This window comes from Musa acuminata, chromosome BXJ3-4 (assembly GCF_036884655.1).
Source record: "Musa acuminata AAA Group cultivar baxijiao chromosome BXJ3-4, Cavendish_Baxijiao_AAA, whole genome shotgun sequence".
NCBI lineage: Eukaryota > Viridiplantae > Streptophyta > Magnoliopsida > Zingiberales > Musaceae > Musa > Musa acuminata.
Genome location: NC_088352.1, coordinates 40,132 through 58,761, shown reverse-complemented (window position 1 = coordinate 58,761; position 18,630 = coordinate 40,132). Strand labels below are relative to the sequence as shown.

Genomic DNA, 18,630 nt, shown 5'->3' with positions numbered 1-18,630 from the left:
TAATTTACATGTACCGGTTAGAAGAATCCTCCGTGTATTGGTTGATGTCGTCCACTGTTTAATAATGAAAGGCTCAACATTTATCCATGATCCATCCTTTGAAGCGGATGGAGTTCCCACTTCTTGCTCCCTAATTCCAGTGGGAGGATAACTTGAGTCCTAAAAAAATGGCTGCATATTGATGCACGTCTACGTCAGAATTCTGGTTGTAGAGACACTAATATATGAGATTTGGACGCCATGAATATGCACATCTTTGAAAGCTTTGAATCATTCACATTGCAGCCAATAAGAAAACACAATCACAAGATGCCGAAACATGGAAAAGTAGAGGGAAACAGGATTAGGTAATTCTAATGCCGTAAAGGCGATAGAATGACAGTTCATTATACAATATCAACAGCATATGTATTAATCATTCCCAGATAGAACTATTTCATCAACTACACTGGTAAGTTAGACGCCTTTAGAAAACTCAAAATGCTAGAAACTGAAATCAAAGCAGCGACATTACCATATCCAATCCTCAGCGGGCTTGCATTAACTGTATATGAAATTGACAGCGCAAGAATACACAATAAACACGTGAGTTAACTAAACACTTTTTGGGGACTCAAAAGCATTAGGAACTGAAAACAAAGTAGAAACATGACCATAATCATAACCAATCCCTGATCCAAGTTTTCGCATTAGCTGTATGTGTAATTGATGAATGTATTTCGTTCTTCTTAGAGAGCACATCAATGCAATAGGCAGCAGCAAGTGACCATTAGACTTGTGGGAGATATTGCAGAAGTCTCTAACACAATTCATCATGCAAAACAGCAAAATAGAAAACAAAATCATAAAACACTTTGTTATTTTTGAGCTACACGATCTTTTAATTTCAAACACTTTCAGGGTAGATACAGCGCTCATTTTGTTGATAGTTCTTACAGTGGTGACATAAAATTTATTTAGAAACATTGTCCAGTATTGCATGCTCCAGAATATATATACTGTCTTTATCACGGGCTCTCACAAAATTCCATCTCCTGAGATTGATAACCCACAAAGATAATAAGTAACAAATTGCATGATACCATGGATTCTGATAAGTTGTACTAAGTTTAGCTATTTAATAACTCGTTGCTGAAATTATTTTTGTGCAAGTAGCTAAAAGAAGGAATAAGAGTAAAGAATAAACCCAAGCAAGATTTGTGAAACCAGTATCAACAAACTCAATGAAGTTCCAACTATTTGAATGCAATAGACGGGACCTTTTTGGATCAGGCACAGAAAAGGAGAAACAAGAGATTAAATCTAGGGCAAATTGCATATCTTATACTGCAATAATCCTTATTTAACTAATTCATCTCCAATAGTGGCAACTGGCAACCATCACACATAGTTGTATAAACTCATTTAACTTATGCAAGCATTCTACAAGTATTTCAGCAGTTCCAATCTAGCTAGTGAGTAACAAAATTATCATTTTCACATTACTTTTCATGTTTCTCTCCCATTTTATTTACCTTTCTTTTGTCTTCCTTTGTAATTGTTTCTCTCTTTGGTTCAGTTTGGTACTTCAAGAGAATAGATCAACGGGAAGTTCAGAGGGTCAACAACTGAGGATAGGATGAATGTGTGCCTTTTTGTGTATTCAGAAAGATGTCAAACATTTCAAAGAAAATGATATTTGACAATAGTTAAAGGCATGGACATATTTCAAGGTACCAATGTATTGAATCTCGGATTTTGATGATGAAACCAATTGATAATGATTATGATTTAACTGCGTTTTGAGTGACGCAGGACTACCTTCGATCAGGATTAGACAATTGAAGCAGGAAGAATTGACGTTACGCCGGAGGAGAACATGTCAGAAGATTGTACGTCAAGCCAGATGATCGATGGACGTATCGGCAGAAGACTTCGAACAAAGGATTCGGGCATCGAGCCAAGAAGAGTGGAGTTGCAGCAAGGAGATCGGAGTTGCGGAGGACAACTACCGATTGGGCAACATGCCGCAAGAGAGGACGATGCACCTAAGAATCGGATGAAGCGTCGATGGACCAATGACATGTCGAGCAACAAATTCGATTAAGCTTTGTAATAATGGTATCGATCGAAGTAGGATTAGGTTTAATTGGGTTGAAATTGGGCCAACTCAATTAGGGGCCAACTGGGCTCGAATTAGGGCTATGTTGGGCTGGATGAAAGGCCCAAACAATGCCCTGGTGCCACGTCAAGTGGTGGCACCACCAGGGTTGGCGATGGAACCGCTTGAAGGCTCAGCCTCCAAGGTTGAGTCTGGGCGGTGGTACCGCCTAAGTCTAGTAGTCGAGACTCTGCCTGGGCGGTGGTACCACTAAACTAGGCGGTGGTATCGCCCAATGTCAGAGTCAACTGGTGGTGGTACCGTCAGTACCTTGAAAACCGGGGTGATTCAAATTTGGGCTCCAAATTTGAATCATCTTGAGGCCTATAAATACCTCTCTCATCTATGGTTAAACTATACACCGAGAACAAAAAGAGGAAAAATTCTACTGTAATCACTTGAGAAATCCTCCCCTCTAGTTTAGTATTGGTTTAGTCTAAGAGAGGGGTGAGAGGTCCTGTAAAGGTTAACTCTGGAACCTGTAAAAGGAGAATTGAGTTGTAAGGGTAGTTAGTCTTCGCCCGGTTGAAAGAAGACTAATAGTGAAAGTCGGTGGCCTCGATGAAGGACGAATCGGGAGTGGACGTAGGTCGGACGACCGAACCACTATAAATTGGTTTGCATTTTACTTTGCTGTTTATCTTTGCTGCAAACCATTTAACTTGCCCACTGCCCTACTTCTTCTCTACATCATTCACTTACAAACGCTTTCAAGTTAAACATATTTCCGATACGGATTTAATCGTCGAACGAATCTTCCATCGAAACAGTTTTCCAAAATCTATGAAATCGTCGTTTTTAACCGCTGCACTAATTCACCCCCCCTCTTAGTGTCGGACTTGATCCTAACACAATGTACATGGATATATATATAATATTGGCAACCTAAAATGACAAATAAGAAATTCCTAAACTTTGTATAAAATCACTCCTCCAATCTACAAAAGCAAATTACTGTATCTTGAAAAGGTAGCATAACGTAGAGAAGTCAGAAATTATTTGATACCTTGCCACATACTGGACAAGTGTCACTTCTTTCCATCCATTCATATATACAGCTCAGATGAAAATGATGAGAACAATTTGCCACAATTTTTGGATTTTCTGGAGTATACTCTGCAAAGAGCAGCCAATACATTTAGATTACTTCCAACTGACAGTGAACGGGTATAAATTTTGTACTCTTGCAAACACACAACAAATGAAAGGAATTACCAGAATTAAAGGGCAAAAAAATAATTTATACTTTGTAACACTTATGGCTACACATGCTTGGTGACCTTTGTCTTAAACTTTATATCATACTTGTACAAAATCAACTCCAGAGAATTAATTACGGTTCTCCTACCATCATCAAAGTTTGGTCTTCAGCTTAAACTTTAAAGCCTTTATTAGAGCATTAATGCAGGTTTTTCTTTTTTCTTTCTTTTGGAATATTATGTCAACATTAATTGGTTTCAACTAAGTGCGAGATATAACATAATTGGAAGAAAATGAAATGAAGAAATGGCTTTTGGTTTTCAAATATTGATCAACCAAAAGATTGAAAGTCTTTTGAACCATTGAAATGTAAAGTAAAAATGGTAGCTTTTGAGGTTAGCAACATTGCATTGGTTATTATAAAATGAAACTTTAGAATGTGGAGAGTGAAGCTGCATGATGAAAGGTTGAGTTTCGGTCTGTAGAGAGTTTACCCTCCAGACATGTAGGGCAGACATCTTCATCTTCTGAGGTTGTAATAACAAAACTTGTATCACATGCTTTTGCAGACAGATATTTCTCAGATTCAGGATGGGTAAGTTTAAATCCTTCTTCAGATTCTGCAATGTTTCGCTTTTTAATGGCACCCAAGGTTTCGACAGCAGAACTGCTACCATTTCTTCTAAGAGTGTGCAGCTCTTCTTGTGTGTGGTTCATAGACTTCTCACGTCTTGAGACCAATCCTTCACGCTGTAAGCGGGAATACCTAGGATCTGCATCATATGGTTGAGGTAAAGGCACAACGTGGTAAGTCTCACATGCTGAATTATCAGGAGCATTTCCAGTTGCTGTCGACAACGACGATGGAGTTGTTATCTGAATCTGGGATGGTACCGAGCGTCCATCAAGTCTTTGAAATGTTGCACCATACTGTAAAGGTAAAAGAAACTTGATTATGAACTCACCATCAAATAAGCATTAACAACAACCAAAACTATTATGACTATTTGGAAGACTTAGTATTCCACTAAAGTTGGCAATTTCAGAGATCCAAGGGAAGTCGCTAATATGCTTAACTTGAAAAGATTTGTATTAACATTAAAAAATAATGCTAACTAAAAAAAAAAAAGATGCATGAGGCAGCTTCAAATTGATCCTCAAATCTGAGACAATGATTCGGATTGGTGGAACAGCAGGAGTCCCATTGTTGAGAGTGAGACATCAAACTGAGTCTAGTTACACCACAGATTCTAGATTTTTCTATGTCAGTTATGTTTGACCAAGTTTCGAGTTAGTCAGGGCTAGATTAGTTGCACATTGAGTCACTTTTCCATCGGAATGGTACATGAAATATTATTTTGAAAATTTTCTTTTGGGTACTCTGATGGTGGTCATCATCGTATTTTGATAATCTGTTTGTGGCTGTTTCAGATGTTAGTTTGACTGTTTCGAGTTAACCTTGATTATGGGTAGAAGTATAACTCATAAGAAATTAGTTAGGCATTATTTGCTAAAGTTCTATGAAATCCTTAGACGTTTTAGTCCTAGTCTGAAGGAAAAAATGTATGCAATTAGTGATGCAATATAAAGTTGGTTAGGCCAGTGCAATACCCTAATCTCAATTTTAAATGCAACTTCTATAGAGGAAAACAAAGAAAATACACGTCCAACCATTATTTCATCTTAACACACTCTCTTGCCAATTGATTCTCACAAAACAAGCTACTGCAAACCAAACCTGACCCAACATACATACAATCAGCACTGGTCCATATTTGGTCGATTCCAGACAAATCTTGGCTGGCCACCGATGAAAACCTATATAACTTCAAGTGACATCCCCATATGCCCCAAAGCAGCTCATATTAGCTTGTTGGAGCATACTTGAACCTATTACAGCTTACGACAGACAAGTTCATCTTTGTTTATGCATTGATCCATCTCCAATGAAGCTTTGATCAGTCCAGAACAGCAAGGAGAAGGTCCAGTCCAGCTTGGAGAGCCTTCTTTCTAGCTCAAGAAAGAGTCCTACTAGATGTAAAAGAGGGTCGAGGTAAGAAGCCAGCTAAACAAGGGAACTTTTGCAACATTATAATCGAAGGAGGAGTTGGAAAAGACCTCCCCAACCCATTTATTGTCAAATTAGGAAACGAGAGGCTGACCAGGCCTTCTAATTATGTCCCACTTCTAGCAACCCTACATTCTCTTTTAAGAAAAAAACATTTTAGATAGAAATTCGTCCTTATTTATAGTATATAGTTTAGTTGGTCAGAAGAATCCTATTTTGAACTAATAGCATCCTAGAGTCCTTGTGTGGTTATAGTCTAGGTTGGGCAAGTCTTTTCCTATTGTGAAATTCTGCATGCTTCTTCTAATGAGTTTTTGTAGGGTGACATAATCAACTCTAGCTCCCTTGTCTTTGTTTGCAATAAAATATAACTTGGTTTGTTCTTTCCCTATCTTGTTCTCTTGGTGACACTAAACTCTCTTTGAATTGCTGAGACAAAGAGGCCTATTCTGTCACAAAGAGACCAATTCTGTCTCAGGATATATGGCATCACTTCCATAGCTCTCCAATAGCAATACAATTAGAGATTTATATTGTTTTTTCAAAGAAGTATAATAAACTGAAAAGTCCAATATTACCCCATCCAGGAGCCGATGAAAGAAATATCTTAAGCATATGCAGTGCCGATATATGGAATTGCTTGAGTAGGCATGTTCTTCAAAGTCCTCTGGACATAGACAGCAACAGAATGCACCCATAAATCTGGTTCCTAGCAACTCAGGCAAAACACAAATAGTTAAGAGTTCGAAGACAGGTTAAATAGAATCTAATTGAGCAGGTTGTCAAACCTGCAAAAGTATCTTACTCCTGCTAAAACTTTATAGAAACTTATCAAGGACAAATACTTTTCTGCATCCTCCAATAGAATCTTCAAACTGTGATTAAAATAAAAGATGCCCTAATAGCATCCATGAAATCATGACATCATATCCATTGGGTAATTTACAAGAGAATAAATGTTCTGTTATTCAGAATGGAAAAGCACCACAGTGGTATTTGCTCCTCCTGGCTGTAAAAAAAAAATGCAAAATTCAGTTAAGCAAATGAAGAAAAATAAAATACAGTAATATACAGTAATATGCAAAATATAGTAATCAGACAATCATGACAATGGAATGTGAGCCTAAACCAAAATTCACTGCTTTACTACAAAAAGAAAAAAGAACAATAGTAACAAACCAAATATGGTTAGACTGAAAATATGCATACCATCAAAGTTCACTACCTTGCTCATGTGTTTTAAATTGGACATCTATTTACAGTGGCATCATGCACAAATTTTACCAGGAGCATTTAGTTTAAGATGTTCTCCATAAGCATGGAACAAAATCAAGTGACCACAAATTCAGGAACCATACTGTTCGATCAATCCTATGGGCAAGGTTAACTATAAACATCAACATCTGGTCTGAACTTACAGAATCACCATTAGAAAAGTGTCGGGGTTCGAACCAAGGACTGCAGTCACATGAATCTTACATTGTTAATCTAGGACAAAAGCTTATCAAAGTCATCATAAACATTTTCATCATATCCACCAGTACAGAATCAGCTCTGGTGCAAACTATAACACTGAAACACACCAACAAAGACTTAAGAGACTTTCACAACCAGCAATGATTCTACCAATAGTTGTATCCAATTGTAGTAAATTCTTATTAAAGGCATAGCTAAGCAACACTGATATTGTAGCATATGGAAACCAACTTGCTACCATTTAAATTCATTCAACTAAAGAATAAACTTTCAAGTTTCAACCAAGGAACTCTTTTTCGCCAAGATCTTATTTACTGATGATCGATATTTATCGGTCCAGGTGTAAACCCCAACCCATTTCGGGTGGTCCAAACTGGGTCATATATAAAAAAATAAAAAGAAAGAATAATCTCGCCCTAATCATCCTAATCACTAGCCCGACTCATCCTAATCATGAGCCTCGATGTGTGACCTCCTTGCTGCCCGCCGTTGACTACCTCCCTGCTGCCCAACATGCTATCTATCGTTGCCTACCTCGACATGCGACCTCCCCGTCTCCCAGCTCAGCGTGTCACTGATGGAGTACACTTCTCTTCTTCCTCCTTGTCCTGCTGCATGTCCTCCTCTTCTTCCTCCTTCCGGTTCCTCCAGCAAATCCTCTTCTTCCTCCTGTTTCTTCCTTTTCTCCATTGCCTGCTCTTCTTCCTTCCTCTTTGCTACACATAGGTGTACCATGTGTTGGTATGCAATAACTGGTCAGTACATAAAGGTTGGGTATAGTACCCAGCTATAAAATTGGAATCCTTGCTTTCAACACTTCAATAAGGTTGGATAGAAACTTGTAGAAAAGGAAATTTTATCTACAGTCACCTCCAAGATACATAAGAACCAACAAAATCAAAAAGGGCGGTGCTGATACTTGAATACAGGAGAATTGTTCAAGATATAGTTAAGAGTACCAAATAATTGAGGAAACACCTCAACAAATTTTAAACATGGAACCTTATGTTGTATGGATGTATGCATCTTTATTTTGCCAGTACACTCTAAGCTGATAACTATATGGCATGGTAACCTAATATATATCAAAAAGCTCAATATCATAGGGTTCCAGGCCAGCAAAAAGAAATAGAGCACATAAGAGCGTGTCAAAACACCATTGGAATGAAATGGACTTTTGCCATCACAATGTTATTATGGTATCGTTGAAACTCACTGAAATTCTCCAAAACTCAATGCTACCAACCAATAGGCTAAACGACAATTAGTTACTCAAGTAATCTTAAATGATCGATTTTCAATTGCTTTTCTCTTCCCTATCATTATTGTCTACCCATTGTAGTCAAGATCAGCTGCAAGCCAAGATTACTTCATCTAGCTCTCATCCATGCCAAATATGCTCTTCTTAACGTTTCACACCTTTTTAATCTTTTCACAGCATTCATTCCAATTTTTCAGCACAAGATACACTATGAATTTATAATAATTTTCTTTTGTTTTTATCTTATCCCTTTGACACCATTTGCCAGAAGCTTTTCCCAAGAATTAAATTGTTGACCAGCTAGCTATCTCTAAAATCCATGTTTCAGCTAGTCGAGAAATCCAGTCGACCATAAGGCTCAGCATGGTTCCTCTGTCACAATCTCCTAAATGTGCAACATAAACAAATTCTGTTCAGAAGCAGGGATAAAAGAAAAAAAAGCGTCAAAGTGTAATTTTCAGCTTCCAAATCTGAGATAATTTAATACAATTTTTTATTTAGTTTTGATCGTCATCGATCTAATTATTCTATAACCATGACATACAAAGTAGCAGACCTTTTCTTCGACTTCCAAATTTAAGCGCGAGATCGTCACCAAATGAAAGACATGAACAAAACATCATCGATCCCTTTTCAACAGTAATATAATTAATGATAAAAAAGGGACTTCTGTTACGAAGCAAACGTGATTAGCGAAAAACATAACGTTTTCCCAATCCAATATTTCCAATCAGGAAAAACAAAGCACAGAAGAAACTGGTCATTTTCCATTATACTACCCAAAACGCCAAAAATGAAACATCCGTTCCACGAATTCGCAAGGATCGTTCATAATTTACAGAAAGAGACGGCGAGCGGCCAGATAATATAACGTCTTCAAGCAATCGAGCGAGCGTCAAACGAAGGTGGAGGTCTCGGGTGCAGAAGAACTGAAGAAGAAAGGATTCGTACCTGGCCAGGAGCAACGGAGCCGGGCTTGATCACCCTCAAAATTGGGGCGAGAGGAGGGGACTCGAGAGAGAGAGAGAGAGAGAGAGAGAGAGGGGCAGGTGGGGGAGGGGAGGTGTGGGTCTTGGTGGCGTGTCGCTTTCCTTTCCGCGAAGGGCCCATGGCCGTCCGTACGACCGCATAATACGTCGACTCGTTCCTTCGACGTGGCGCATCGAGCGAGGTCGAGAGACGCGAGACGGGATGAGATGAGCTGTGGATCATGTGGTCGCTTACTCGTGCAATTATGCGTGGGTTGAGTGAGCACAAGGTGTGTGCACTGCTGCAATTCTTGTTTTGTCCCTTTTTTTTTTTTTTATAATCAAATTCGCTGCAAAACTATTTGTGCCGTCCGTCACCGACTATTTCATCACAGCCTACTCTCTGTACACCGGAGCCTCTTCTTCATTCAACCAAATTGTATTGTGAACTTGTATAGTTCACACTCTTGGCTCTACCCATGTAATAACTCTTTTCACAATAAGAATGATCTATACAGTGATAACATTTAATTAGGAAAGTTGGCTAGGTAGCTGACCCTCTTCACTTTTAACAATAGCAGCACAATCTTTTTGCTTCTTATAATACTATTTCCTCGGATAACTATTTGCTAGCAATGGGGAATTACTTTTCATCTGAAATCTAGGTGATTGGATGTGCACCGATGCAAACCATAAATTCCATACACAATATAGGTATATGATAAATCTTTTTCATTTACCCTATTCATTGGTACCGATCATTGACATTGTTTCATATTACTTACCTATTAAGAGGAAAAAACGTTTAATCATTCCAATTGTTACATATTTTGCTATAATTCTTTTACTGCAAAATCATTTGTGTTGTCCGTCAATGATTTTTCAATCTTCCCAAATGCTTGTATTTGGAAAAGACTACCCAAAGTTTTGATTGATAGCAAGTAGCTGCCGAACGTTTCAAGGATACTCATGATAGCAAGTAGCTTCCCAATTCCCATAAGTTGGTCACTTTCAAACAACTTTGAATCAATTAAAGACACCCCAAATGCTGTGATAGCTTAAGCCATTTGGTCATAGCCAAGTATCTAACATGCATCATTAAAAGTTAAAAAAAAAAAGAAAAAAGGCAACAAGAGTAAATGTGATTGGTACCTTGGCAAGCGATCAAACCTTTTTTAGCATAATTCTAAACATATGAGCTCCACATTCATTCACATGCTGCTCCCAATCCCTGTCATCCCCATCCACTACTAGTTTACCCTTTCCATAAGTAATGAACAGATGTTTCATTCTCGTTGAAACAGTCTCGATATCAGACCGTAAAAACACCTGCCACACCACAAAGGGCCGACTCACGGAATGCATTATATTATCAACACAACGGAACCAGGAAAGCCTACAGGTGTTCATCAAAGCACTAGATCATAGTAAAGCAGTGAAGCAGTGGTTTCCATTTTCAAGTGACTGCTTTATTTCTGACTAGAGCACTAGATTATAGTGAAGTAGTGGTTTCCATTTTCAATTGACTGCTTTATTTCTGACAAGGCAAATGCATGGCAAGTTTGTCTTCCTAGTTTTATCAGGTTCATGTTGATCACTGTGAAGAGGCAGTTAAACTAGTGGTGATTAAAAAGGTTGACCTAGAAATATAAACACAATCTAAAAAGTTCAAACTTAACAACATGTAGGCAAAAATACAAAGATTGCAGGGAAAGGAGGAAGAGGGCATTGGGGAGTGGAGATCGAGGCAATTTGGAGGAGAAGGAAGCGATGGTGTCGGTCGGAGAGATGGTATGATGGTGGAGTCATGATACGACGGAGATTGGCCCTAGAAAACGAAATCCCTTTTTTCTCCCCGCGTGATCCGACGGAGAAGATGAAAAATGCCTCGCGTGCCGACTGAACACACGACTTTGGAAGCGACACGAGATGGGCATCCACTGATCTCCAAACACGCAACTTTAGAGCCAAGGAAAATAATTAATTAATTAGTTTCGTTCGATCAAGAATATATGTTAATTAATCAGTTTTCACTTATGGTCCGTCTTGCGTAGGAATAATAACACTACGATGCCGTTTATTACAGTATGTTACAACAAATTCACGTTAGTTAGTTAGTTAGTTAGTTAGTTAGTTATATATATATATATATATATATATATATATATATATAGAGTACTCATGGCATTGTCTAATGTGGTCAACTTAGCTGCCAGGATTGTAACCATGAGTTGGAAATCATTGGGAGGTTGCTCGAATGTGTCATTAACTTCACAATGCTGGGGGCGTTGGTGTCACCACATTTATCGTATGATTGTTTTGGGCTCAGATGTTTATATGTAATGGCTTCAGACAAAAAACACACTTGTCTTTAAATCTCCTCTTGGTATTCGGCGCAACCTTCAGGTTGACGAGATTGCTTCTTGACGTTGGTCGTTAGCACAACTAGCTGAAACCCGCATTGATATTTCTTCACTAGTGCACATTATACGAACATTTCCATGTACCATCAAACTGGTAATGCCATGCATGGTTAGTCTCTCGGAGAAGGTTTTCATGTATGAATGATCAGAAACACCTATGACACGCCACCACTAACAACCCCATCAATGCAGCGACCACAATTACATGTACTTACTTCTTTCAGATGGTAGATTGATGTACAAAAATCACCCACGCCCTGCTATTTCTTATATGCTGAACGAGTTAATTTGCTCCTTTGACTCGTATCATATATGTCGCCAGTACAAGTCCAAACTGGATTGTTCCCATGCTGGAATTACTCGCTCGAAACCTCGTGCTGCAGCTTCTTCCCATGGAATGAGTACACACACTCAATCACTTCCCCCATATGTGGCTGCCGACCAAACTCCTTGCTCCGTTGTTGTCATGTATGATGTGCAGGCCAAGGGCACCAGGCAAAGCCCTCGACTCCTCAGATCTCGCTTTGCCTCTTCATTCGATGCCTAGGAAGAGGGGTGGGCAATTAAGTTGAGCGGATGGAATGGAAGTGCGTGTCTTTAAAGCTTACTTAATCCGAAGAGAATGCATGGATGGCTAAATGTATGGTTTTTCTTACAGAATCGACCTTGTGTACAGAAACATGACATGACATGACATGACATGAGCCTCTGACTAGTATACTCCACCTCTACAGACGTTATTATTATTGACCTACAGTTGTTGATGTCATGGGGAAGACGGCTACATACCTCTTGCGTTGTCCTTGATCTTTTTTTGCTGCCGGATGACCTCATGTACGGCACACTTAGCTTCTGCAAGATACCATCATGGAAGAGCAATATATCGTCATTAGTCACGCGATTGCGATGCTTCTCATCACAGCAGACGTATACCAGTCAATGAAAAATGGCCACAGCAGACGTGTATGTCCAAACGAGAATAGGTTTGTGTTTTATCTTATACTGATGCTGATTACCTCGACCTGGTCCAATAGGAATTTAATGTATCCGATGGCCTCCATGAGCACTGAAGCCGTGTCAGTCTGCACATCGTAAACCATGCATGACATCAAGTTATAATAAATTAAGGACAAAGGTAATGTAAAAATTAACTAGTGTATGGATAATGAATGCATCATGTACATTATCAATCGTCGTCTACCATTTTGATTTTAGATGTACCGTTTTATGCGGTGCTGAATAATGCCTGATTAAAGTTTTCTTCTTCTTTTAGAGAAGCGAAGCACTCATAATGTTTAGAGCAGGTAGGTCGGTAGGTAGGTAGGTTTTGATGATACCTTGCCGAATGGTGCCACCAGCTGCTGCAGTGCTGCAATCCTATCCCCCAGCTTCTCCTTCCTCACCTTTTGTTTCATTTTATTTTTGGGCCATCACCACGTCAACCAACGCAATGGATCAAAATATCAATGAAGCAACCGCGACTATATATATGCGGCCAGTGCTCCAAAACTTATATACCTTGAACGGAGAGCAGGAAGAGCGCTGCTGCTGGAACCGAGGGTTTCCGGGTGCTGCTTGACATGATTTGTGCTCCCAACTGCTGTTGCATCTCCTCGCTTCTGTTCCTCCGCTGACCAGAGATGGCATCTTCAGAGGAGCGTCCAGTTACACGGGTGTTAGCTTTGTGGATGTGTTTAGAACCCTAAAGAAAAGCACGTAAAGTTTTTCTTTCTTCTTCTCTGTGCAGTCTTTTGCTTCAGAAAAGAAAAGACGATTCGTGTCGCTCGATAAAGCTGAAAAGTGTTATGTACTCTATGACATCAACGTAGGTTCTCTGAAATTAACACACAGCCCTCAGCCCTACTAATGTCGTTGTCATCGTATGCTGTGACGCTCATGGGAATTTAATTACTACCCATTTATACATATATATATATATATATATATATATATATATATATATATATATGATATATATATATAATTTTCTTTTAACCTTTTTTCTGATGAAATGCCTTCTTCATGCATCCTTTTCTTTTCTTTTCTTCTCTTTTTTCCCACCTTAGCTATCATAGTTCTTCTAAAATAATATATTATCATTGCCCACTTATTCGTGACTTGTTTGATTAGATGGGAAGAGATAAATGTACCCACTTTATGATGGAGGTAAAATGGTCCTTGAATCGATTCTTGTAGATGGTCGAGCCCGGAAGACGCATCCTCTCCTCCTAGCAAAGCCATTCCAGCCAGCGACGGTTGGCAAAAGCTTACCCCTCCTCCTAATCCAGCTGAAGCCGAGAGATCCAATGCATGAACATCATCCATCATGCCTGGCCGAAGCGGACAGGACTGCGAAAAATTAGCAGTCGGAAGAGCCACGTGGCCACCTTCATAACTATCGAAGCTCGAGTTTTCTGGCAAGTTTCCCGGCAGCGGCCGAAGGCCATCCATCTGACAATCTGACGCTAATGCCCTCATGAAGAGCTTTTCGTGTGGTTGGTGGTCTTGAACCGAGTGATCCTTAAAGAACCCATTGAGCTTCCGGAAAGAGTTGTCTGTCAACTCCTCTTTGGCCTTCGCTAGGTTAAGTTGATAGGCAGGCAGCTGGTTCACGAAGCCCTCTTGGTCATTGCAAGCCCAGTGACACCCCATGTCTTGAATCATCGGTGAGCTATGGGAAGAGATTTCATGATTTAGAGTTCCATTGGCGTTTGAAATGAAGTCACCCAAGTTACTGCACAAAGCCCATGCATCCAATGAGAGCAAAAGCCAAGCTTGGGAAGAAGGTCTCTAGGATTACAATAGGGCACGACTACTTATCAGAGATTAAATGTGTAGAGCACATATGCTTAAAGATGCCATCATCCTTTGTAGGTTTCAAATCCCTAGGAATCCACGACGGAAATAGAGGTAGCAAACAGACCAAGCAAGAAAATTCCAAATCCTAGGGATTAGATAAAGTGAGTTCTGACTCGCCTACACGTACAAGAAAACAAGGATAATCGAGTCGTTCTTCTATATACCAAGGAAGTATACAGCCGACCTGAGCTGAGCTCAGCTCAGCTGTGGAAGAAGTCGAGTAGGAAAACTTACAGTAGCTGGTTTTGGTTCCACTCACGGCTGCAGGCAAGATAATGGAAAGCTGGAACCGTGGCTAAAGAGGCGAAGCCATGAAGCTCTTCTTGGTGGAAGTGATCCAGATGTGAAGAACCCATCATGGTGCTTCAAAAGTTTGATAGCCCCAAGAAGAGAAAAGGGAGTGCTTACAGGAGCTCCGGAATCTACTCCTCAACCCAAAGAAACACAATATTTGGACAGCTAGCTTGAGCATATAAATCTATTTCACTTTTCCAGCTTTCCTCTTTGATTTTCCAACAAAATATATATATATATATATATAGTTGGAGCTGCAGTGAAACAGAGGACGGAGTGAAATTGATAACGTACCCTCCTCCTCTTTCAAACCGCTCTGTGCAACTGCTGTAGCTCTTCACTTTCTGCGGCACTGAAATTAAAGATACAAGACCGTCTCTTAAACTCTCAAAGAAAAAAGACCAGGGATCATCTCTCTTATCTCTCTCCCTCTCTCTTCCTTTGCCCCTTGAATGATGTTGTTGCAGGCAATTACGAGGGGATCGATCATTAAGCCTGCTTCCCAACATGGTAATAATGTATAGCCTTTCGCTCTCTCAAACGCAGATCTTGTTATCGCATGGAATCTCATGAGTTACATCTAGTGAGTGTAACAACAACATACGGTCGAGTCAGCTTTACACCATGCTTTTTTGTGGCAGCAGCACGCAAATATAGATAATACAAAAAAGGTGGTAGAGAGGCATAGGAGGGGAGAGGGAGGGCGTTTCTGTCATCACCTTTAGCTTCCGCTTTAATAAGAATTTAAAACTAATATATATATATATATATATATATATATATATATATATATATAATTATTTTTCATTGTAGCATGTTTTCTTTTAAAAAAAGCATTTGGTAGTCTCATAATCATGATGATTTTTCTAACATTTTCCAATAGGAATTAACTAACATTTTTCTAACCAAAATTTGAACTATATCATGTTCATTAATGTAAATATACCACCAATTACATCTTCAAAATATGGACACGTAACTATAAAAGATATAATAATATAACACGACGATGTAACCAAGCAGATAGATAGAGTTAAAATGTGAAAGAAAAATAAAAAAAAGTAATCATGCAATTACAAAGGCCCTTATTAAAACGTATTTATGTACCCAATAACTAACGGCTACGCCATCATAAGGTGAAATTTGTAAGCAACCTTAACTCCTCCCTCGCCAAAGTCAAGCTAAGACTTTTAAATAATAGTAGTGGAGATGCAGATAAAATTTGCTTAATAAGAACGAGGTGACTGACGGTACTGCTACTACAAAAGGTTCTAACTATTCCCCCAAGAATTGGATTCTCGCATGAAGTTTCCTAGAAGAAGAAGAAGAAGAAGAAGAAGAAGAAGAAGAAGAAGAAGACGTGATTCCTACAGTCAAAGATAGCAGTACCAATCCCTCTCTTTGCTACCGATTAATTACGGTCATCCATCCATGCATGCACGCAGGGGTAGAATGAATATTATGCTCCCAGGAGTGCTTAACCAATAATAATAATAGTTCAGGACAAGAAAAAATGGAAGAGAAGAGAAAGATGTATCCGATCCTTCCTTTTCCGTTGAACTCTTTTCATTTAAATCCATTCGAGGTCAAAAAGACGAAGACCAAGAAACCCAAAGAAAGAAGAAGATACATGGTTCATTTATTTTGTTTTATTGTTACGCTCAGACATGGAACGTAGTGGGACACCAGCCGCCGGCCTACTTGGTTCTTTGCCTGTTGTTGTTGTTGTGATGATTTCATGGGAGCAGCATTAATAACAATATACACTATTAATTTGCCTGGCCCTCTCTACCAAACAAGTCCACACACCTCGATCGTTCATGTCAGACAAAAGAGGCTGCAGGGAGATTAATGTGAAACACAACCATAGTGTATTGCTTTGCTTTTATTAAATGGAGGACGTCGTTTGTTCTAATTTAGTTTTGGCCCATCTCATCTCATGATTCGTAGAATATGAATATGAATATGAATATGATCATGTTTCATGTTGAATCATGATATAAAGTTCATTGTGCTTGATGCTCGTGTTGACTAGTTTAATCTAGATCGTGGATATGCATCACGCAATAATCACACGCAATAATCATGTATCACAATGTGATGCCAACGTCTCTCTCTCTCTCTCTCGGTTCGATCGTCATATGTCAGCCACATGTGATTATTATGTTGGATGATCGTAATATCGAACATCTAGCTAGTATATTTATTACTGTACAAAAAAGAATATAGAACATCTTGCTTATATTAAATAATACATTTATTATTGTAAAAAAGGAATGCGAGGAAGAACAATTCCATTCCGTCTACATGTTAGTAAATTGGATTAGACACGCCTGGAATAATGCTTTGATAGATCGCTCCACATCAATGAAGCTGACATTAATGTTCTAACATCACATGACCAAGAGCCTCCAGCTGTTATAATTGGCAGACACTTTTCCTTCACTTTGTCGAGCTCTTAACACCAGTCGACTCCAGCTCCAAAGTATCTTTTAGTCAGCCTTTGATGCTCTCCTTTGCCTCTAAGCATCTATCATCTCCCACTTTATATATTCCTACTCCAGAACTTTGGTTCGTAGCTAATCAATCTTGCTTCCTTCCACCTGCTGAAGGAGCGAGCACTGAGAATAATGCTAAAAAGCTAAGAAGCCTGTTATGAAGTGATATACATAAAACAGGGAGGACTGTGGTCAAATTAAACACCATGATCCATGGCTAGCCTTTCTGGTCCTAAAGCCAAGCTGCTGCTTCGATAAGACAAGGAGTTGAAGTGGAATATATATATATATATAGGACTCCTGACTGTATATGGGTCGTCTAATTTGCTTCTCACGCATACGCGCGTGGAGGCAGAGCGCCGCGGCTTGTCGCGGTCGGTGTCCCTCATCTTTTGTAAGGCTGAAGGGGCCCCCGTCACGTTGTCTTGTACATCGCATGGGTTGTCATGTCCACGCAAGGACACGGCATGCGTGCGAGTGAGTGGCACCTCCACACAGACACTACTACCTGTGCGCAAGGCGTGCCTCGGTAAACATGCAAACCGTCTCGGCTACAACGTAAGTATATAGTTTAAGAGCAGATCTCAGTAGTGGGTGGAAGGAACAATATCAGCCTTTGGAAACGTACGGCTTGTGAGATTTCTATTAGCTAAAAGGGTGAACGTGTACATTTTTAGTTTTACCAGGGAAAGAGTGTTCCAGGCTGCAATTGAAGAACGTGATCATGGCGCCATGGTTGCAAAGGAGCAGCATGAACCGAGATGAAAGATTAGAAATTTGAAGTTGCATGGACTATCCCGAACCATCATCAAATCAAAGCAGGCAGATGGTGGGAAAGAGGACGGGGATGGGCGGTGGTGGTCAATGTGCTCCGCTTTGGTAGAAAAGCTGCAACTTCAGAAGGCAAGCTAAGCTGCATTTGAGGACTTGGAAAAAGAAGGAAGCTAAAACTAGTAGCTCAGGTGCATTGCTTTCTGCACATCGATGTGGATCTTTTTCTTAGCCAATGAGAAGGCAGCTGTGGCAGAAGGGACCATGACCGATGGATCATTTCAGGCCTAAAACCTCACGCAGACAAAGCGTTCGACCATACGTACCATGTCGCTGCAAAAGGGGAAAAAAAGGAAAGAGGAAGTGGGATTCCTTATCAGCTTCTCAACTCATCCTGATCCCACCGGAGCAATTTGGTTTGGTATCTTCTAAAGTTGGTAAGCGTCGATCGATCGTTGATCAACGGTTCTGCTTCGTCACGCGTCCTCGGTAGATGGAAACCGTGATTGTTTTGCGTCTTCAACCAATATACTCGAGTTCCTCAACGTACTGCATGGCACCATTAATCGTCGTGATCGGATGGGGATCGCGTTTTGCAATGAAGTCAACATGACACGGCAATGACATCATCGCAACGTCATGGCGAGCCGCACAACATGATCGGTGACCTTT

The 18,630-nt window shown here is 39.7% G+C and overlaps 2 protein-coding genes across 5 annotated transcripts; both read right to left on the bottom strand.

The window, feature by feature from the left end:
- Nucleotides 1–830: 830 nt before the first annotated feature.
- On the bottom strand, nt 831–9,243 carry LOC103980471 (E3 ubiquitin-protein ligase At3g02290). 3 transcript variants are annotated; one of them, XM_065145641.1, is made up of 7 exons: nt 9,097–9,191; nt 7,419–7,600; nt 6,214–6,417; nt 5,987–6,117; nt 3,835–4,270; nt 3,147–3,256; nt 831–1,034 (listed from the first exon to the last, which is right to left on the bottom strand). In XM_065145641.1, the coding sequence occupies exons 4-7, from the start codon at nt 6,104–6,106 to the stop codon at nt 1,008–1,010; spliced, it is 693 nt and encodes a 230-aa protein (XP_065001713.1). In that variant the 5' UTR covers nt 6,107–6,117; nt 6,214–6,417; nt 7,419–7,600; nt 9,097–9,191; the 3' UTR covers nt 831–1,007. The 3 variants fall into 3 exon arrangements, with proteins under 3 accessions (XP_065001713.1, XP_009395187.1, XP_009395184.1); XM_009396912.3 differs by lacking the exon at nt 7,419–7,600 and having other exon boundaries at nt 6,197–6,417; nt 9,097–9,243; XM_009396909.3 differs by lacking the exon at nt 7,419–7,600 and having other exon boundaries at nt 9,097–9,242.
- A 2,413-nt stretch (nt 9,244–11,656) lies between these two features.
- On the bottom strand, nt 11,657–14,907 carry LOC135635282 (transcription factor bHLH110-like). Of its 2 annotated transcripts, none has more exons than XM_065146257.1 (7): nt 14,630–14,907; nt 13,691–14,207; nt 13,055–13,183; nt 12,874–12,939; nt 12,553–12,618; nt 12,326–12,388; nt 11,657–12,079 (listed from the first exon to the last, which is right to left on the bottom strand). In XM_065146257.1, exons 1-7 carry the CDS (start codon nt 14,752–14,754, stop codon nt 11,948–11,950), a joined length of 1,098 nt encoding a protein of 365 aa, XP_065002329.1. In that variant the 5' UTR covers nt 14,755–14,907; the 3' UTR covers nt 11,657–11,947. The 2 variants fall into 2 exon arrangements, with proteins under 2 accessions (XP_065002329.1, XP_065002328.1); XM_065146256.1 differs by having other exon boundaries at nt 13,691–14,270; nt 14,630–14,906.
- Nucleotides 14,908–18,630: the final 3,723 nt, after the last annotated feature.

Bases quoted from the DNA above. Each gene is read 5' to 3' on its own strand.
- LOC103980471 (XM_009396912.3), bottom strand. From the start codon at position 6,106: ATGGGTGCATTCTGTTGCTGTCTATGTCCAGAGGACTTTGAAGAACAT. The intron at 3,257-3,834 runs GTAAACTCTCTA...TGCTCTTTGCAG, and splicing joins CTGCCCTACATGTCTGGAGG to AGTATACTCCAGAAAATCCA. The intron at 1,035-3,146 runs GTATCAAATAAT...TATCAATCTCAG, and splicing joins CTTGTCCAGTATGTGGCAAG to GAGATGGAATTTTGTGAGAG.
- LOC135635282 (XM_065146256.1), bottom strand. From the start codon at position 14,754: ATGATGGGTTCTTCACATCTGGATCACTTCCACCAAGAAGAGCTTCAT. The intron at 14,271-14,629 runs GTAAGTTTTCCT...GGCTTTGTGCAG, and splicing joins TGGAACCAAAACCAGCTACT to TAACTTGGGTGACTTCATTT. The intron at 12,389-12,552 runs GTAATCAGCATC...GGTATCTTGCAG, and splicing joins TCCTATTGGACCAGGTCGAG to AAGCTAAGTGTGCCGTACAT.